Below are 22,151 nucleotides of genomic sequence, written 5' to 3' on the forward strand. Positions count from 1 at the left end.
CACCGGGAGAGAGAGAGTGAGAGAGAGAGAGAGATGGAGGGAGGGAGAGAGAGATCATTGCAACATACATTTGCAAAGATTTTGAAATAACATAGATATGTTCAACAACAAGGACATAAAATTGCACATTTTTATGCCTTGATACAATGCAATATTATACAACATAAGATAGAATCATAAATAATTTTCAACTTTAGGAAAATGCTTGTTTCCTAAGGTTAAGTTACGCACAAATCAGAACACAAGTTGGAAAAAATACAGTCCATGAGACGGCACCACACTGAGCTGCTAGGAAGGCCTGCTATCTGTCCCAGTGAGTCATGCCCCAGCCTTAAGAGAGACACCAAGTTCTTGGGCCAGATGCTAACTGCCACCATGCAATACTTATAGCCACCTCAAGGACTGCCTGATGGCACATTGCCAGCTGCCCTGACATTACCACTTTGATCTTCCTGGGAAGCCACCACTGCTCAGAGAATTGCCTCTCAAACTGCTACTAAGGAGGGCTCATACCTTGTCCTGCATGCTGAATAGTTAAATTATTTAAAACTTTTGTTTGATTACCACCCCCCTTTCTCAAAGAGACTTCTAGGATCAATCCCATTATACCTCACACCCCCATTTCCTTTATGACTTACCATGATCTGATGGATGCTCATCCTCTTACACCTTTGTCAAATACCTAATTGCACCCAATTGTCTAATCTCTTCATCTTCTCCAATTCACCATCTTTCATTAGCAAAATCCCTCATTATCTCCACTAGTATTCTGAAAATTCTCTTCCCTTTCTTGATCTAACTGAAACTTGGCTGGCCCTGTAGAACAAGTTTAAACTTTGATAACTAAAATTTTTCCAGAGGCCATTGATTTAGATCAGACTCTTGCACTAAGCACCAACACACCAATCCTATATGGAGTTTTATCACAGATGTGTTTTCTCTTTGTATTGGGTGTGGGGTTGGTTCAGTTGTCCTACTCTGGGGAATTACTATCCTGAGGATAGGCCAAGCCCATAGGTTCAGAGTAGAAAACACTGTAGAGACTCAGCCCTTTGCTGCTCACATCCTTGTTTAATGTTCATGGCAGATCTGTGGGTGCTCCAAAAAGACCGTGACTTTGCTTGAGGCTTTCTCTGGCCACAAGGCTTGTTTGCCCACATGGAATAGGCCAAAGGTGCCAGTAATTTATTTTATATACCTATAAGCATCCTCTAGAGGCAAGAACCAGGCAAGAATCAGGGAATCAGCATCCCAGCCTCTATGCAGTTCAGATGGGCCACCTCCAGAGCAGGTACTCTGCAAGTCTCCTTGGGCTCCCCATTGGGAAAGAGCTCCAGGTGCCCAGAGTCACCTGCTCATTAACACACCCTAAGTGGGTTTTCTTCCTTACCTCTCGTTGTACTTCCTGCGCACTTTCTGTTGACAGAGCATGGAGCCTTCATGGGCCGAATGCTAGGCCAAGCTTTGTGCTCCTTTCTGATGGCCCTGAGGGACTTTGATAAAGGCAGAAGCACCACATGGAGCAATGCCTCTGCATTCTCCTTGTATCTCAGCCTTCTAATCTGCAAAGAAATGACCTTCGTCTGGATTGAAGATATTTGCAGCTGCAGTAATGTGTAATTCTTTCTCTGAAGAAACAAGATATTTTCCTATTGCTGAATGTGCAGAGCTGGGTCACAGTACTACAACCTGGCCATATTTGTGCCTGCATTTGATGTCCTGCTGGATCACCTCTTTGCCTCTCTTACTCAACTCCAAATGCTGAGGAGACTGCTGTGTCCCAGCACTGCAGCATTGCTGATTTTTTTTTTTTTGGACAGTACTGGGGATTGAACTAAGGGGTGCTCTACCACTGAGCTACATCTCAAGATCTTTTTATTTTTTATTTTAAGACAGGCTTTTGCTAAGTTGTGGAGGCTGACCTTGAGCTCATGATCCTCTTGCCTCAGTCACACTTCTTGGGATTCTAAGCACGTGCCTGGAACACTGCTGAGTATTTTTTTTTTAGAGAGAGAGAGAGAGAGAATTTTTAATATTTATTGTTTAGTTTTCGGTGGACACAACATCTTTATTTTTATGTGGTGCTGAGGATCGAACCCAGCGCACCGCGCATGCCAGGCGAGCATGCTACCGCTTGAACCACATCCCCAGCCCCCTGAGTTTTTAAATGTAAGTTTTATTTTAAGAGAATCTCAAACTTGCAGAAAAATAATGACAATGTAAAGAGATTTTCCCTCTTAAACTTCATGGGGAAAGAACCTTTTTCTAGCTTACTAATAAAAGGACACAAAGTTACCTGTTACATTTGGCCTTCTTCCATGAAGAATACCATCTCAGTCTTTCCTTGATACCTTTGAAAGGTTATTATATTCTAGAATCTCCTTGAATTTGTACTTGTCTAATGCACACATGAGGATGGCATCCTGGTACAAGTGATATCCCATAACAGAAGCAGGTTCTTGATTCTCTCTTGGTTTGTGCTCCTTGGCCTCAGTAAGTGACACCTTCCACATCTACTGGAAGCCCAGTTTCAGGTTATTTTTCTCTGCAGACCTCCAACTGCTTTGTTCTCCTGCCTGAGAACAGTTAAGCTTGATAAAAGGAACCTCTGTTTACTGGGTGCTGTGCCAACTGTCTTAGTCCCTCCCAACTTCTCAAGTAGTAACAATTAGAACTTTGAGAACTAAGGGACAGAAGTGTCCCTGAAATGAACACATTTATCCATCAGTTTACCATTCAGGGGCATTGTTGAAAGTGTGGGATGGGGCAGGGGACGAGAGACCCATGAGACTTGATATGAGTTCCTTGGCCATTTGGACTCCAGGAACGACTATAATTGGCAATTCTGTTTCCTAGCACCTACCTTCCCTTCCAGTAAATTTCCTTAAGCCACTCATAAAAGAATTTTGCCAGATTCCAGAAAGAAAATTCCTGTTTTTTTCAAATGATGAAATATGTACATTGATGCTTGATCCTGTTTCTGATTTATGGATGCATTAATTATTTATGGATGAATGATTGAAGAAAAGCCATTTTTTTAAAAAAATCCACAACTTTTCTTCAGAGCACTCAAAAGGAAGAACTATCCTAATACCAGATAGCAACTCTGTTGTGTTCTCCTGGGTTGCAATTCTTCCCTGGCTAAATGATGATGTCAAATGTCACACAAGAATCAGGCACCTGGACAGAGGTGTTCTGAGAAAGCTGAACTCTGCCAAAGCTCAGTGACTAGAGAAACTCCCTCCAGAGTGGCTACCATTAGCCCCCACTGCTCCTGGACAACACAATGCTTCAGAAATATCTAAATATCCCAAACAGCTGGGAGACCAGAGTAGACCAAGAAGGTCAGGAATGGGGCTGTATTTGGTAAAGGACATTTTTTCCTTTGGTCTCTCCTACCCCATCACTGCCAGACTGAGCAGCAGAGGACAATGCCAAAAGATGTTGTAAGTATCAGCTTGCCCTTCAAACAATGGGCTTCTCTGTGGTGATTCTGAATTCTCCTGAGCCCTTTTGTGGTAAAATACAAGTAACATAAAATTTGTCATTTTAATAAATTTTAAGTACAGTTCAGTGGTATTAAACACACTATCATTGTTGTGCAATCACCTCATCATCCAACTCCAGAATTTTTTCATCATCTCCAGTGGAAACTCCATACCCATTAAACTATAACTCGCCATTTCTCTGCCCCCACATTAGCCCTTGGCAGCCACCATTCTACTCTCTGTGTCTGTGAGTTTCACTGCTCTAGGTACTCATATAAGTCAAAGCATTTAGTACTTATCTTTTTGTGACTGACATATTTTACTTAGTATAAATCCTTTAGGTTCATCCACAATGTAGCATGTATCACAGTTTCCTTCCTTTTTAAGTCTGAATGGTATTCCATTAGACATAAATGTCACATTTTATTGATACTTTTATCGATTGATAGACACTTGGGCTGCTTGCAACTCTTGGCTATTGTAAATAATGCTGCTATTAACATAAGTATACAAAATATTTTCAATTATGAGCCTCCCTGACAATGAAGCCAAACCCAGGAGAACTTCTGGGAGTTCCCACAAATCCCTCAGGGACCTTAGCCAGGAAGGCCTCTTCTTTGCCCTGGAATCTCCAGAAGATCTAGCCACATAATCCTGTCCCTGGGGTCCTGGACAGTCATTTGATCGACAAAAAATCTTTTGCCAGGACCAACCTCAGAAACAGCAGCTCAATTCAGCATGCCCTGATCTCCTTGACGCTAAATCCTCTGACCTAAAGTTGAAGGTCAATTTAAGTTGACCTGAGGACCCAGCCTGGTGTCCATGGTGAGAACTCTGGCTGCAGACACTAATCACTGCCCCTGGGAGAGACATCATGGTGATGGACACTTGCCTGATGGGCAACAGTCTTCTCTTTCTCCTGCCTGACTCAGAGAAACTCCTGGAGGGGCATAGAGGAGAGAGTGGGAGGGTATTAGGGGTAATAATGGAGATAAAAGGCTGTGATTTTCATGGCATTTTAATTTTTTGATTTAACTGAGGGGATTAAAAGTAGACAAACTTGCACCTGCCAAGGAAGAAAGGCTGGGGCCAATATCCCATGATTTCAGCTTAAATCATCAAAGGTCAAATCCTAGGAGTAAAAATGAACTAGAAATAGACCACTTTAAGAAGCCCAGTTTTGATGTTTCAAATAACTAAAAGAGAATGATTAAAAAACCTAGAATTCTTTTTTAATTGATTTTTTAAAAATAAATGACAGTGGAACACATTACAATTCATATTACCCATATAGAGCACAATTTTTCATATCTCTGGTTGTATATAAAGTATGTTCACACCAATTCGTATCTTCATACATGTACTTTGGATAATGATGTCCATCACATTCCACCATCATTGCTAACCCCCTGCCCCCTCCCTTCCCCTCCCACCCCTCTGCCCTATCTAGAGTTCATCTATTCTTCCCATGTTCCCCCTCCCTACCCCACTATGAGTCAGCTTCCTTATATCAGAGAAAACATTTGGCATTTGTTTTTTGGGGGGGATTGTCTAACTTCACTTAGACTTATCTTCTCCAACTCCATTCATTTATCTGCAGATGCATGATTTTAATTCTCTTTTATTGCTGAGTAATATTCCATTGTGTATATATGCCACATTTTTTTTATCCATTCATCTACTGAAGGGCATCTAGGTTGGTTCCACAGTTTAGCTATTGTGAATTGTGCTGCTATAAACATTGATGTGGCTGTGTCTTTGTAGTATGCTGTTTAAAAAAAAACAAACCTATAATTCTATAGCCAGCAAAAATATTCTTCAACTTAAGCCAAAATTAAAGCATTTTCAGAAAATCAACAAGGAGAGAAACCTCTCTGATTCAGAGTATGTTTTTTGTTCAGAGTAGACCACTACAATGAAAGTATAACTTGAAAACCTCTAGATACCTGAAAATTTAATAGTACATTTGTGTTTTTAATAGTATATTTCTAAATGACCCATGAATCAAAGAAAAAAGTAATAAAGGAAATAAGAAAATTCTTTGAATTCAAATATAATAAACATACAATATATCAAAATATACAGGATGCAGCCAGAGTAAGGCTTAGAGGACAATTTATAGTCTTAAATTCATTAGCCATGAATGGGGGACACCCAGAAGAGAGAAAAAAGAAATTTGGATAAACATGTCAGACAGGGGCTTTCCTGGTAATATTGTTTAGTGAGAAGACAACTTTAGGAAAAAGCTAAAAGATATATCAACAGGATCCAAACAAAAATAAATACAAAAGAGAGTTCTTTAGAGGGAAAGGGAAATGATCTCAGGAGGAAGCAAAGTAATATTGAAGGAATGTGACAGAAGGTCCATATGTAGGTAAATATGAATGAATGGTGAATGTATAAAATAAAATAATATTGTTTTATTGGCTTTCAAATGCACTCATGCATGCATAACATTTTAGTCCGTGATGGACCACATATGCAATAGTGGTACTTTAAGATTATCTAGCTTAATGAAATTGTAGCCATCTTGTTTTGAGTAAATACAATCTGATGTTCACACAATGATGAAATAACTTAACAATGAATTTCTCAGGATATAAGAATAGTGACGAAATCCCCAATGTTAATTGATGCACAGCTGTATTAAGAATTTAAATGCACCATGGCAATAACATAAACAACTAGAAAAGCACAGTTTTAGTCAGGGTTTTTGCTACTGTGTTTAAAAGACCTGAAAAAAACAGCATAAAGGAGCAAAAGTTTATTTGGGGCGCAGGGTTTCAGAGGTTTCAGTCCATAGATGGCATACTTCATTGCTCTGGGCCCAAGATGAGGCTGATCATCAAGACTGAAAGGTGTGATGGAGGAAAGCAGTCAGATCATGGCAATCAGGAAACTGAGAGAGCTCTGCTCAACAGGGACAAAATATATACCCCAAAGTCATGATGCCAGTAACATACCTCCTCCAGTCACACTCTATCTGCTTATAGTTACCACCAATTAATCCATTTGAGTAAACTAATGTACTAATTAGATTAATGATCCTATCATTTCATCTCTAAATTTTCTTTCATTGTCACACAATGAGCTTTTGGGGAACAACTCATATCTAAATCATAACAAGAGCAAAGGAGGTATAGTGTCCTAAGGGTCCCCCTACATCCTCGAAGAGGTAAAAGTACTTATTAATTGGAGACTCAAGTCAAAGATACTTGTTATGATCACTAGAGTTATGCTCACTAAAGGAAGAGTAAAATTGAGGATGGGGATAATAGACATGAAGGAAGAAGTGGAATTATAAAAAGATCTTGAATAGTTGAAAGCAATATAAGAAAGAAGAAAAGAAGAAATAGTGACAAATAAGATGAATAGAAAACAAATAGTAATATGGTAGATTTGAACCCAAACATTGCAGTAATAGTAATATTAGTCATCATTTATCAGTGACATGAGCAATTGGAAATGGAACAAATGCTCCAAATAAAAAACTCTTAGTGGATTGAAAATGCTTCTGAAAACAAAGACAGATATTAATTAAGATACTATTTAGTAGTAAAAATATAGGTTAAGTCATATCATAAAAATACTAATCAAAGCAATGTAGATATACTTAACTCAGATATCAGACAAAGTAGACCTCAGAGCCAGAAGCTTTACTCCACATTAAAAACATATTTCTCTTTTTTTTCAAACTTTATTTTTATTTATTTGTATGTAGTGTTGAGAATTGAACCCAGTGCCTCATACATGATAGGCAAGCACTCTACCACTGAGCTACAACCCTAGCCCTAAAGATACATAGTGAGATAATGTTCAGCCACCAAGAAGCTGTGACAGTTCTACTTGTATAAGCACTTAGTGACAGAGTATCAAAATATCGAGAGCAAAATTGTCAGAAAAGAAGGAGAGACAAATTCATAACCAAACCCATAGAGATTTTAAGACTCCTTAGTAACTGGCAGAAAGGAGACCAAAACTATACCAAAGCTAAACCCTACCAAACAACTCAATAAAACAAAATAAAAATAAAGGGTGTGTGTGTTGGGGGGGGGGTGGAGGGAGGGAATACACACACACACACATATATGTATATAAAACAAAATGGCTTTTCTATGTAGATATCTAACTGTATACCAAAAAATTCAGAATATACACTGTTTTTGAAAAGCATAGAGAATATTGTTCATATTCCAAACAAAAAAAATTCAAAGAAGAGAAGTTAAAGAATGTTCTTTGGACACAATAGACTTCAGTTAAAAGTTGATAAAAGATAATTAGAAAATCAACTATGGTTGAGAATAAAACAATACAACTATTATAGCCCACAGGTCAAAAAGGATATCTGTGGAAATGTTTAGAAGAAAGGGAAAACTAGGAACTGGCACAACAGATAGGGAGGATGGAGCTATGTGTACCTTCTGGCAGAGGAGAGTCAGGGCATGGGGAAGATGGCCTCTCATAGATCCCCACACCCCCAAGTCTTCATCACTCTTGGCTGCACACCTTGTACTCCTTTGAGCCCAGCTGGTGGTATGGGCTCTAGTCAAGGTCATGAGCAGAACTGACAACCGCTTCAATTCCCCAGGAATGGGCTCATCAGAGTTCCTGGGAGTTCTGTCAAACCCTGGCAATCCTTGCCTGCACTGTGCAAGGGCAAGCAAGGCAGGCACTGGGCCTCCAGGAATGGGGCTGCAGTAGCAGGCAGGAGCTTCCCTAGGAGCTCTCTGGTGGACCTCTTGGGAGCAGTCCTGGAGATATACAGGCCGCAGGCAGGTATTTTGCATGCATGCCCTTGGGTGGGTTCAAGGCTATGAAAAATGTGACCTTGGCTCTGCCTTCTGCTTGGTGACTACAGGAGGGAAAAGCATGGGGGTGAAGATGAGGTGATGGATGGAGGTGCTGATGAGAAGGAGGAGGTCAGAGCCTCTGGTGGGCGGGGCTAATGTGGGCTCCTGAGCTGGGGAGGGCGTCGGCTACAGCTGTCACCTCCTTCTCCACCCATGTATTCCTAGCCTCCAGGGCTGAGGCCGAGGACAGCCATGTTGTGGAAGGTGCCCCTGCTTATGGGACTCATTGTGCTGGGGACCCATATCTGGACCATGAAAAAAGAATTTGTAGATATTAGTAAGAATCTGGATTATTTTGTGGCATCAGTGGAGTTTGCTGTGGCTCAATTCAATGATGACAACACGGAAGAGAATACATACAGGTTGCTAGAGGTTGGAAGAGCCCAAAAAAAGGTGAGTGGCAGTCACTGTGTCTGTACCCAAAGTATTGTCTCCCATTAAAAAAACCTGACCAGGTGGAATGTCAGCAGGGACTGACAAGGAGGGTTTCACATCTGCAGCACTCTCCTGTAGCCGAAGGTCTGCAGACCCATCCTCCTGCTCAGGGACACACTTTCCCGATCTTTCCTGTTCTCTTGATAATGCCTCCTCCTCGGACTGATTTTTAGCTGTAGGCGCTTGGATCCACAGGAGCCCTCAGCACCAACCACTCTTCAACATCTACTGCTGCTGCCGCTGCTTAGTATTAGAGCTCAAGACGGGCTCAGTGTGTAGAGTCCAAGCAAGGAGGGAGGGGCAGATGTGAGAGAGCCATGTGAGTGCTGTTAGTTTGCACACTAACAGTAACTGGCGGTAACTATTACCGTATTTGGCATGAATGTGTGAGTGTTGTTGATCTGTGTTGGGGCATGAGCATGCGAATGTCTGGTGTGTATTGGGCATGAGTGGATATCCTTGTCATCTACGGGGAATACTGAGTCCCTGACTGAATCAGGTTTTTAGACAATTTCCAAGTCAGTCCAGTGAGATGTATGTTCCACCCTGAGAGGATTTCCTAACTGGATTTGTTTTCTTTCTCTCTTTTAGTAATTTCTGAGTTTTCATGGACTTCTATTTAAGGAATTAAAATTCATTTTACAAAAGCATGGTGCACATATATACTCGCCTCAATGAATGTTTGCAAGAGGAACATTTTTTACGTGGTCAGCCCCGACATGGGAAACAACATTCATGACCTCCAAGACACCCATGCTCCAGTTTAGACTTCCTCCACCAAAGAGAGAGTGCCATTCTGATTTCTAATAGCAGGCTTAGTCTTACCTTTTTTTCTTACTCTATGCCGAACGAGTCACTCAGCAGGCCTTCCCTGTTTCTGGGTGGTGCTTCTTAGTCATACTTTTGAGAATAGTCATATGGTCAGGTATAACTGTAATGCGTGCAGGGCCCTTGTTGTATAGGATTTGATTGTGTGAATGTGCCATACCCTGTATACCTATTTATTGTTGCCCTATGTACTACCACATCTTAGCCATTGGGACAAGTATTAAGGAAAGACTCCAGTCTTAAGTTCACTTAGGACACATTTCTACTGACTTACAGAAATTGCATTTGCCTTCTTTTCTACTTGGTTCTCTTTTTATTTTATATTCACAAAAAGCAAATATTTAGCTGATCATTTTATCATTTCTTCTTGACAGACATGGACAATGATATTTTTAATGGACTTGGATATGGGCCGCACAATTTGTAAAAAGCATGATGAAGACATTGACAATTGTCCTATGCAAGAAGGCGCAGAAGAAAAAAAGGTTTGAGAAAGCATTGTGAATACTCGGGGAATGCAAAGTAATATCAAGAAGGCCTTTGGGTGGAGCCCTAAGGAAAGTTGTTGGGGTAGTCCAGGGACAGAATGAGGGCTCCTGACCCCTCTCCCACCAGCTCTCAGGGCTCCCATACTGGCTGGAAAGGGGGCATCTTAAACAGACAGAGCTTGGTTCCCAGCCCTGGGAGCAGCCCTCTGCTCACAGATTTACTGGCTGACCACAGGCAACCTGCAGACATCTGTGAGGCCTTTGTCACAAGATGGAGCCCTTCCTGTGGTCCCAGCCCCGTACCTTTCTGAAACCCTTGAGGTTCAGACAGATGATGTTCTCCCTGTGGTCCTCACTCTTCTTTTGCTCATGTCTGGGGACTGGAGGACTGTTTAGTTATCTATTCACCCACCTTTCCTACTTGTAACTGGGTTGTAAGGACTATTTCTGGTGGGCTTGAGTTCTGATGTGGCCATCCTATGACTGACATGTGATCCATGGGATGTGGGAGCTTCAGGATGGTTGTCTGTCAGAGGCATGCCATCAGTGGGGCGTCTCCCCCTCCAGCTAGCATCCTTGCAGGCAGCCTCTGGGGTAGGTTTGTGCTGCTACTCTGTTTGGTGGTGGCCAGCAGGACCGTCTTTCAGGTTGGGTCTGTCAGAGCACACAGCATGGGGACAGATCATCTGTCATGATGTGTATTGGAGAGGCTCTGAGTGGACTGGATGCCTCAGGAGGCAAGGTGATGGCCTTCAGGCAGGTGCCCCCTTGGTACCCCTTGTGTTCATGTTGGGTGATAGATTTATCAACTTCTGCCCCTTTTTCTGGTGGATACTTGAGTTTTATGAGCCTTGTACCAGGTGAATGTTTATACTTTTCTTTTTTTTTTAAATTGGCTTTTAATGCATCTCAAGACTCTATACATGCTAAATGATCTCCATGCATTACATTTTTCTGATATATGTTACAATTATTATTTCTTCTAGGTGCGCTGTACTTTTCATGTGGATGCCCGGCCTTGGTTTTCCCAGTTTACTCTTCTGTACAGCACCTGTACAGGTGGGGAAGGGGCCCCTGGCTTTTCACAGCAGAAATCCCCTCTTTCCCTAGACAGTCTGTAGTCCTAGGCTTGTGCAGTGTCAATGCAATTAAAGACATCTTTGAGTACATTATGGGTCCCTGAGCAGTTTTAAGCTCTTTTGTATTGCTTGTTTGCCAAGAATGTCACCATTAGCGATAAGCAATGGAGAATCTATTATAATTATTACATTACCTTGGCTGCAGGTGCCGAGTGTTGAGTAAATCAAACTTCTCAGTTCATATGAAGCAATTCAGGCAGGGGCCCCACTGGTTGGTTTGTGTACCCATACATTCATTCATTCTCCAATTTCTCCATGTTCCTCACCCATCTATTTAAAAGGAATGTAAAAAAATTGCCAGTGAGCAGCCATCTGTGTTCCCTCTGCTTCCATCTCAGGTACCAGGCCTACAGTGGGTGGCTTTTCTGCAGGGAGGCCAGTTCTATGCTTAGAAGTAGAGGGAGGGTATCAACACTGACAGTAGTCTGTCCTTGGGGACATGTCAGGCTTCCTGGCAGGGATAGGAAATAAAACCATTAAATCCAGGATCCTGGTGAGAGGGTTTCAAGCACCTTTCTCAGTAATCAACAGATTGACAGAGTAAAAAAAACAGAAGAGACATAAAAAATTTAAGAATCTATTAAGCAAATTTGATTTCATATTTTGGGACAACTTAGAAAACCTATTTATTTATTTATTATTGCATTATAATTATACATAGTAGTGAGATTTGTTGTTACATAGTCATACATGCACACAATATAGCAAAAAGTTTGGTTTATATTTGATTTTGTATTACACAGACCATTTACCCAACAACTGCAGAGTATGAACCTATAGAAGTTTATCAAAACTGAACATCTTCTGGTTCATATACCACATCTTGATAAATTTCAAAGAACACTCTCTGGCCACAGTAAAAATAAGGTAGACATTAGGGAGAGAAATATTTGATAACTTTAACTGCACATCTCTATGTAATATAAGGGCTAGAGAAGCAATCCCCTTGCAGACTAAGCTATACATATTAAAACCTTCTGAAGTAACAAACGTGTGGATGTTTGTTGATATTGGGCTTTGAGGGACACGTAATAGGTCTGGAAATGCACATGCTGGAGGGTGGACAAGGCAGCCATCAATGACTTCGGTTTCCATTGCAAGAACCAAAGAATTCCTAGTTAAACCTGGAGAAAAATAGAAGGAAGGAATTATAATAAGAATGCATGAAAGAGGAAACAAAGGTGGATAGAAAGGATCAAGAATTCCAAGTCAGTTCTTCATAAGGTCTAATGAAATGATTAACTCTTGGCAAGAGAGATCTAGAATTGGAGAAAACTACCATAATCTACTCCTGCAATGAAGAAGGGGCCTCTTACAGATCAGGCAGACCTCAGAAAAAGGGATGGTGAAGATAAATAAGAATTGGAAAGTTGCAGCATCTTGGGTGGGAGGAAGCAAGGGGGTTCACACATGCTTTGAAGCATGGTTGTCCAAGCAGAGACCCACTGCATTCCCCAGGCCCCCAGGCTGTTAGTCATCCATTGATGTGTCAGGCCATCTTGGAAGATTATTTCCTCCCACCCATAAGTGTAGGAAGTTGTTCATGATTGTGGCCATCATTCTATCCACACTCCCATCTCTTCCTGTGTCAGCTCCAGTCCTTTTCTTACAATATGTTTCCAAAGCTGGGGCCCTGGTAAGGATTATCAAGGTTCAGGTGTCCTGATACCACAAGGCAGGGAAGATTGTTTCATTGCTCAGCATCCTCACTCTTATTGACAGCCTTCTTATCTTCCCAGCCTGTTTCATTGTTTCCTCCCAGAAGTCTTCCCAGGAGGAAGGAAGGGCATGGGTCAGTTCCTTTGAGAAGAGCCTGATACAGTGACACATGAAGGCCATGGGACCGCAAAGAGGCAGAGCTGGGTGAGGATACATGTCAGTCTATATAAAACAGAGTTGCCCCTTCCCCAGTTTCTGCCTCTTTCTTAGGCCCATGGCTGGTTATCCATGTACATCCTTGCAGAGCTACTACATTGAACTTGGCTTCCCTTTTGCCCTGGGAGTCTTACAGCCCACTGCCTTTGCTAAACAAAAACATGGACAGACCTTAGATAAGGAAAGGGAGGGGCTAGGTGACCAGCAGGGACCTGAAATTGTGGAGGAAATGATTCTCCTAGCCCTGATGCTGGCTTCCTGCTTTGTACCCTTCCGAGGCTCCCTGAGGGCATGGACTGTAGTCTGGGTCATAGACAAATCTGGTGCTTACCTCAACTCACTTATACCCAGGATCCACCTTTACTCCTAAGAGTTTCATGGCTCTGCCAATCCTGGGATTCAGGGCTGGGCTGTGGCTGAAGGAGTTGTGCAGGCAAGGTATATGTTATGTGCATGCCCACAGGTTGTTTTAGGGCTTATGTCACCATGGAGCAGAAAATATGACCTCTTGCTCTGCCTTCTTTCTGCTTAGAGATGATGGGAGGAGCAAGGTTGGGGAGTGGAGATGAAGCACTGGACAGAAACACTGGACAAAGGGAGGCAGTCAGCAGCACAGGATCTCTGGTGGGCAGGGCTATGTGGGATCAGAGTTGGCAAGGGAGTCACTAACTGTAGCTGCCACCACCCCCTGCACCGTGCCCCTAGTACTGACGCCGGCAGCCATGTTGTGGAAGGTGCTCCTGTTTGTGGGGCTTGTGGTGCTGGGAGCCCACCTCTGCAGTAACAGATTTGTAGACATTGACAAGACCAAAGAGTATTTTGCTCTTTCTTTGGAGTATGCTATATTTTGGTTTAATGAAGCCCTGGAAGATAAGTTTGCCTACAAATTTCTGCGGGTCCGAAGAAGCCAGCATGAGGTGAGTGGCCAAGTTTCCCCTGTAGTGCCCACTTTTTCTCTTGAGACCAGGAGCAGGGTGGGGTGAGAATCCTAGGTCTGAGAAAAGAGCAACTGATTTTTTAATTTGGTAAATGTTTAAAAAAATAAATAATAAGGTATAATTAAAGGACTCCAACATGTGTATGTGTGCGTATGTGTATGTGTGGCCCCTGAAAAGAAGGGCAGAAGGAAGGAAGACAGACTAAAAGAAATGTATTAATGTCTGAAACTGAGCTCAGGAGGACTGATTGGATGGGCACTGTCCCATTGCTCAGCAAGGCTGAAATGCCCTATGCTAGGTAATTGGTGACTTGAATGAAATAACATTCATGCAAGAAATCAGTTGTGTTTCACCACAGACTCCCACCTTCTTGTACCCTACACACCCCAATCATACACTTACACACTAATTTCTCCCATCAACAACACCTCATGCACATGTGCCAATCATACCAATTGCACTCTCGCATGTATCCATGCCTGACACAATTACCAACACTCATACACGCAAGAAGTCAGTTGGGAAATCGGTAACGGAGATGGAGACAGACAACAACTTATCTTCATGGGACTGCTATGCTGGGTAAAGACAGTGGAAATATAGCACCCCCAAATCCATGAGTGAGATAGTGGGAAATAGGGCAAAATGGGTCAGTGTAATGATACAGGGTTATGGGAGGTCAGGAAGGTTGGAAGGTGGTAACTATTTGGATGGATGGTCAGGGAAGACCCCTCTTCTATGGGCAGGACTAGTCATGTGGAGTATAGGGCAATAGAAGTGCTCACAGTCTCAGGGATATTCCTGGGAGAGGATGAACCAGACGTACTCAGGAGGATGCCTGAAATTCCATGGACCTTTGTCTCTGGGAAGGAATGCTGAAATGCAAGTGTGCAGGGGGATCAGGGTGCTGAGGAGTTAGGATGCTGAACTTGGAGTACAGGAATCCACTGGATGTTACCTTCCAATGAACTAGCAAGCTTCTTTTAGATGCTAATTGTGTGTCAGTGGCCTGCAGTGCTCTCAGGCAAGCTTGAAGCAAGTATGAGCCCCTGGTCACCAGGAGGTAGGCAAGGGGTAGATGTGGAGTATGCTGATGTGAGTGGAAGATCTGAGTGAAGTCAAGGAGGGACCCTACAAGTTTGTCTTAAATACAAGGGATGGGACTTTACCAACTGAAAGCCCAAGCAAGAAGATGGGCGGAGGGAGACGGAGAGATCTGGGTAGGTTACAGCACATTGAAGAGTCCTAACACAACCCTGTGGAATGGTCATAAAGGTGGTAGGTTTCGGGGGACAGATTGGCCCTGATATTTAGGTGGCATCAGCATTTGGTGATCGTAGGCTTTCCCAGCAAGATCTGTTTTTGTCCCTTACTGCTTTCTTTGAATAAAATAGTGACAATGCCCAATAGTAAGAGTACCCATGCTCAGAGCATTGTCCCCACATAAAGAGCCCTGAGCTAGTGGCACATCGTCAGGGACTGATGAGGAGGGTTCTAAACCTGCAGCATACTCTTGCAGCCTTAAGCCTGTGGACCTTCCCACTTGCCCAGGTACACACTTTCCTCAGCTTTTCGTATTCCCTTGGGATGCCTCATCCTTGGGTGATCTCAGCCCTCAGCCCTGGGGACCACAGGAGCCTTCAGCACCAATCTCTTCACTGCCTCTGCTGCTGCTGCCCAGCTGTAGAGCCCCAGAACTCAGTTTGTGGGGGCTGTGCAAGAAGGGAGGGGCATAGATGAGGCAGCGTGTATGAGTGTGGTAATGTGTGTCAGGCATGGATACATGTGAGAGTGTAATTGGTTTGATTGGCATGTGTGCATGAGGTGTTGTTGGTGTGAGAAATGAGTGTGTAAGTGTATGTTTGGGGTGTATAGGGTACAAGAATCTGGGAGTCTGTGGTGAAATACAACTGGCAAGGATGTTCCAAAGGCAGGTTCCCACTTAATTCACAGAGAAAGACTTGGAAATTGTCTCTCATTGCAGCACCAGGTTAGCATTTTTCATATTGGACCATTAGAGTGAGTGCTTGTTACATGCAAATTTGTGCAAGTTGAAAATGGCTAGTAGGGGCAGCAGGGAAATGAGAGTGGCAGGGAGTTTCCAAAGACAAGCAAATTCCTGCTTAATTCACAGAGAGGGCATTGGGAATTGTCCCCAGTAATTCTGACCCTAATGTGTTGGGCCTGAGTGTGCGTGTGACAGGCATGAGTGTGTATCGTTGTCACCTGCCCCTATTCTTAAGTTCCCGAGTTATCACCTTTCTAAGAAGCAATTTCAAGGTCAGTCGAGTGAAATGCATGCTGCACCCTGGGAGGATTTCCTGTTTAGTTTTGCTTTTCCTTCCTGTTTGGGTGCTTCCTGAATTATTATTGACCTCTAGTTATGGAAATGAAAATAACTTTAAATAAATTATTTTTTGTAAGACCACAATATTCTTTTTGTAAGACCACAATAAATATTTAGAACAGCATGGGGCAATTAATATATACTTCCACAAATGTATGCCAGCTGTTTCTGTGCATTTAGTACCCACCTGAAAGACAACTTCCCAGCTCCCCATCATCACCCATAATTATGATTTTTTCCCTTTTTACTGGTGTATTGTAATTATACACGGCACTGGGAGTTGTTGTTACATATTCATACATGCACACAATGTAACAGTATCATTTGGTCAGTTTCATTCCCCAGTACTTCCTCTGCTGCTCTATGTAAAATTAGTCATTCAGCATTCCTTCTCTGTGTCTGGCTGATGCTGCTTAGGCACAAATTTGAGAGTAGTCATTTTGTCCGTCATGGTTGTAGCATATGAAGAAGGGTCGTTGCTCTATAAGATTTGATTGTGCAACGTGTTACACCCTGCATATTCATCACCCTGACCATGGGAAGCCAGGGGAAGAGTGCTGACAGAGGACTCTCATGTCTTCTTTAGGTGTATTTAGTATTTAATGGGCATTTTTTTTTTGGTGCTGGAAGCAAAGCCCAATGCCTTGTGTATGCTAAGCATATCCTCTACCACTGAGCCATACTTTCAGCTTAATGGACATCTTTTTGTAGGGAAATGGAGAATTAAGAAGAAAAATTGAAATAAAAAAGAGATTATGTATATCTTTATTGACATGCATATGAATATTCACATCTTTTGTTCCTTTTTCTATTTTTTCTCATTGTTTACTCATTACAACAAGGTATTTCATAATAGTTTCTGCAATTTCTTCTTGACAGCTATTTAATTGGACATATTTAATAGACGTGGAGATGGGTCGTACGATTTGCAAAAAACATGATGAAGACATTGACAATTGCCCGTTACAAAAAGGCGCAGGAGAGAAAAAGGTTTGAGAAAACATTGTGAATCCTCGGGGAATGCAAAGTAATATCAAGAAGGCCTTTGGGTGGAGCCCTAAGGAAAATTGTTGGGGTAGTCCAGGGACAGTATAAGGGCTCCTGACCCTTCTCCCACCAGCTCTCAGGGCTCCAACACTGGCTGGAAAGGGGGCATCTTAAACAGACAGAGCCTGCTTCCCATCCCTGGGAGCAGCCCTCTGCTCACAGATTTACTGGCTGACCACAGGCAACCTGCAGACATCCATGTGGCCTTGGTCATGAGATGGAGCCCTTCCTGTGGTCCCAGCCCCGTACCTTTCTGAAACCCTTGAGGTTCAGACAGATGATGTTCTCCCTGTGGTCCTCACTCTTTTTTTGCTCATGTCTGGGGACTGGAGGACTGTTTAGTTATCTATTCACCCACCTTTCCTTCTTGTAACTGGGTTGTAAGGACTATTCCTGGTGGGCTTGAGTTCTGATGTGGCCATCCTATGACTGACATGTGATCCATAGGATGTGGGAGCTTCAGGATGGTTGTCTGTCAGAGGCATGCCATCAGTAGGGTGTCTCCCTCTCCAACCAGCATCCTTGCAGGCAGCCTCTGGGGTAGGTTTGTGCTGCTACTCTGTTTGGTGGTGGCCAGCAGGACCATCTTTCAGGTTGGGTCTGTCAGAGCACACAGCATGGGGACAGATCATCTGTCATGATGTGTATTGGAGAGGCTCTGAGTGGATGGATACCTCAGGGTGATGGCTTCTAGGCAGATGCCCTCTAGTGAGCCCTAGCATTCAGGTTGGGGAATTCAGTAATTTCTGCCCATTATCCTGGTGAATCCTTGAGCCTTATGAGCTCTGCTTCAGGTGAATGTTTTTGCTTTTATGTTCTCTTTTTCTTTTGTTTTTCATGCATATTGAGCCTCTACTTACTACATGTTAAATGATATCAATGCGTTTAACAATTTATGCATTGCAATTTTTTTTTTCAGGTGCGCTGTACTTTTATTGTATTTTCCTTAGCATGGATGACCAAGTTCAACATCCTGAACAGCACCTGTTTGCAGACATAGACAGGGAAGAGATCCTTGGCTATCCACAGCAGAGGTCCTTTCTTTCTCTGGAGTTTGACAGCCTTTCGTCCTGGGTCTGCGCAGCACCAGCACAATTAAAAGTATCTCTCACCGCACCTTCTGGGTCCTTGAGCTGTTTTGTACCTTCCTGTATTATTTCTTTGCTATGGATGTCACTGTCTAGTGACAAACAATGGAGAATTTATTATTGTTATCATTATTACCTTGGCTCCAGGCACAGACTGGTAAGTTCTGTGAAGTAGTTCATCCTTCATTTGATGGTTCCATTCATTTATTCTTCCATCACTTCATTCATTCATTTATTCATTCTCCAATTTCTCCATGCCCCCATCCATGCACTCAGAAAAAAATGTAGAAAAAATTTTCAGGTAGCAGCAACTTACATCCCCTCTGCTTCCATCTCAGTGATGAGGCTTACAGTGGGCAGCATTTCTGCCAGTCCCAGGCCAAAAAAAATGGGGGAGGGTAACTGAGACTCACCAGAGCTTCTGCCCTCATAGATATCACAGATAGCCTGACTAACAAGAACATCTTCTCCAGTGCTTGAAAGACAGTGGCTTTTAGCCTCCAAGTCCACACTTGCTCTCCAATGCCTGGGGTCACCCTCTGGGGCCATCCTAACTTCCACAACTGTCAGCATCACCTGCCTCAGAATGGAATGGCTGGGTGGTCTTCCCTCTTTTGCCCTAGGTCTCTGGAATTTCAAGTTGGCAGAAAGCCTGCCTCTTCCTGAATGACCCATTCCCATGAATTGTCATAGTGTTGCCAGGACAGAATTTTCAGAAGAATCTCTGGAGAGTGTGACCTGGGAAGGGAGGACGGGAAGGCCAACTTTAGGCCCTGGGCTATGGGCTTTCATCCTTTCCCCAAGGAAAATGGGTCCCGGGAGAGAAAAGTTAAGCAAATAGTCTCTGGGCTTTAGATTTTTGTCCCTATAACAGCGAGTTTTGAGCTTTTAGAGCTATTTTCCTGAGTTAGATTTTCACCCGCACAACTAGTTTCCTGACTGGCCAACCCCAGGTCTGCAGTCTCTAATGATTAAGTCACACTAAATGTTCTGCTATTATTACCTCTCATTAAGACCTATAAAAAGTAGACCCCACTTGTAACCAGTTGCCGTTTTCTACCCTGCAAATGTGCCATGTGCCTTTCCACCAACACTTAATAAAGACAGCTTGCCGATCTGTTTGAGTTATTTGTGCTTATAAAGGATTCCCTGTCCTTCCAAAGCCCATTTGATTTCTTGTGAGGAAAGACAGAAAATATATAAATTCACCAATAAGTAACTGCAGGCTTTGATAAATGATAGGAAAGTAATGAACAGCATGAATGAATGAAAACAAGAGTAACTGGGGGAACTTTAGATGGGGGGGTGTCTCTGTGGAAATGGAATGTGTGTTGAGACTCCCAGGGTGGGCGGGTCTGTTCACGGGGCTGGGGAGACACTTCTAGCAGAGGCCAGGCCAATTCTCCAGGAGGAGCTTGGTTAGCTAGTTGTGGAAAAGCTGTCAAAGATAGGATTGAAGAGGCCAGCACACACAATACAAGCATGGTAATTTTACAAATTACAAAAAATATAAATAAAATGAGTCAGTTAAAAAGTTTAAGTCAAGAAGTCCTTTTAATAAAAAGCATAAAATCTAGTAATGATAAAAGCTTTTGATAAATTTGGGTACCTCAAAAATTTAAATACTCATAAAAAATATTAAAAACAAAAATCCAGTCTGAATAAATTCAGAAGATGGAAGATGCATTGAAGAACAGTCTTGTTGCACACATACAAAAATATAAATTACTTTAAGATTCCTCCAAAGCTTTTGAAATTATTTTTAGAATGGGCAAATATTACACTAGGAAAAATGGGTAAAAAAAGTGAGAAATTACGAGAAGAATTACTGAGGAAATGGTTATCCTCATACAATAATACAAATAGTGCAAATAAAATCAATGCAACACAACTATTTTTCTATCCATTTGAGAAAGAATAACTAGGATGAAGGCAAAGATGTGGAAAAAAAAGAATTGTCACAATTCAGTACCTCTCTGCTCAAATCATAATGCTAAAACCAGATCATCCATATCAACCGGTTACTGGTTAGAAATGCAGACTGTCGTGCCCTGCCCCAGAACAACTGAATCAGCACTCACACTCTTTTTCTTTTTTGTGGTGCTGGGGATTGAACCCAAGGCCTGTGCATACATGGCAAGCACTCTACCAACTGAGCTATATCACCAATCCAGCACTCACATTTTAACAAGATTCCCAGGTGCTTCCTGTGCACATTAATATTCAAGATATATATTTGTCAGTAAATAATAAATTTGAAAGTATATGAAGCTTTTGCAGTAATTCCTCATCTAGATTTTTGTGTAATTTCTCAAAGATAATAAAGTTTTCATAGTAGTATTGTTGCCCACAACTGAAAATGAGAAGTAACCAGTCTATTGATATGGAGATTTAAATATGTGGTGTATTCACAATCTGTAATGTTTTACAACCTGCCTGGCAGATTTATGCCTATATGTGGTTACTATATGTTGCCCTTCCTCATGGTCAAAAGAGCATCAATCTGGGCTGGGGATGTGGCTCAAGCGGTAGCGCGCTCGCCTGGCATGCGTGCGGCCCGGGTTCGATCCTCAGCACCACATACAAACAAAGATGTTGTGTCCGCCGAGAACTAAAAAATAAATATTAAAAAATTTAAAAAAAGCATCAATCTTTGCAGCTTGGGATGAAGGCCTACCTCTGTGTCTCTCCAGGAACCTTGCTGGGCACTGATTTACTGGGCACAGAAAAACAGAATCTCTGGCAGTTTGAGAGATGCTGCCTACCTCCTCCCTCTAAGACCTAGGCCTCAGCATCAGGGTGAGCTATGTACCCCTAATTTTGGCAGGATAGGGAAGGGAGGTGCAAGACAAATGGAGTCCAGAGGCCAAGCATTTAGAAGGCTGGGGTTATTGCACAGGTGGGCAGAAGACCCCCAAGGGGCCCTCTACTTTGTGGGAAGTACTTGCCTGCTGTCTGTATCCCTCTAACTGCTGGTTGGATCCGAAGGCCGCAGGTGGGAAGGTAAGGGGTGCCCTCCCTAAGGCAAGGTCACAAATGCTGGATCGCATCACAAAGTGTGGCTCTCGTGCAGGGCCTGGGCTCAGAAAGCAAAGACAGACCCACAGAGCCCCTTGACCAGGGCACAGGAACACAGTGACAGTGCTGGAGACTCAGAAGAACTACAAGCTGGCTCAGTCCATCAGAGTCCAATTCCACAAGGACGAAGAAGGAGCCTCACAGGTGAAGCAGGTTGGAGGGTCAGAGGGCTGGGCCAGGAAACCTTAAGCTAACAATTTCATAGTCCTGTCCTACAGCACTGAGATATAGGTAACTGGTGGCAAGCATGGGATAGGTGTAGACACATCAGCGTCTATCTGGAGGAAGTTCTCCTTAGAAACACAGACCACACCTAAGATAGAAGGAGAAGGGGAAGACTTGTGTCAGAGACTGGGGTGCCATTAGTGCCATTCGTGAGTTTTCTTGCACAAGGAAAGGGATAGTTCTAAGGATGACCCTAATGGTTCACTGACTAGGAAAGAAAACCCCTTGTTTTGGTGAGATCCTTGAACTATAAAAGTTATCAGAATCAAAATAGAGTTGCTTTTGTCAGACACTAACCAAAACACATGCATAGATACATACATAC

The 22,151-nt window shown here is 42.7% G+C and overlaps 2 protein-coding genes across 2 annotated transcripts; both read left to right on the plus strand.

Annotated features, from left to right (window-relative positions):
* Positions 1 to 8,530: 8,530 nt before the first annotated feature.
* LOC308648141 (cystatin-14-like) lies at positions 8,531 to 11,210 on the plus strand (the record flags this gene model as incomplete). Its single annotated transcript, XM_081292837.1, has 3 exons — positions 8,531 to 8,731; positions 9,976 to 10,086; positions 11,076 to 11,210. The coding sequence occupies 3 exons, from the start codon at positions 8,531 to 8,533 to the stop codon at positions 11,208 to 11,210; spliced, it is 447 nt and encodes a 148-aa protein (XP_081148963.1).
* Positions 11,211 to 13,825: 2,615 nt separating this feature from the next.
* LOC308648142 (cystatin-12-like) lies at positions 13,826 to 18,435 on the plus strand (the record flags this gene model as incomplete). Its single annotated transcript, XM_081292838.1, has 3 exons — positions 13,826 to 14,020; positions 17,268 to 17,378; positions 18,361 to 18,435. 3 exons carry the CDS (start codon positions 13,826 to 13,828, stop codon positions 18,433 to 18,435), a joined length of 381 nt encoding a protein of 126 aa, XP_081148964.1.
* Positions 18,436 to 22,151: the final 3,716 nt, after the last annotated feature.

Source organism: Spermophilus citellus, assembly GCF_964194105.1.
Source record: "Spermophilus citellus genome assembly, chromosome: 4".
In the NCBI taxonomy this organism is placed as follows: domain Eukaryota; kingdom Metazoa; phylum Chordata; class Mammalia; order Rodentia; family Sciuridae; genus Spermophilus; species Spermophilus citellus.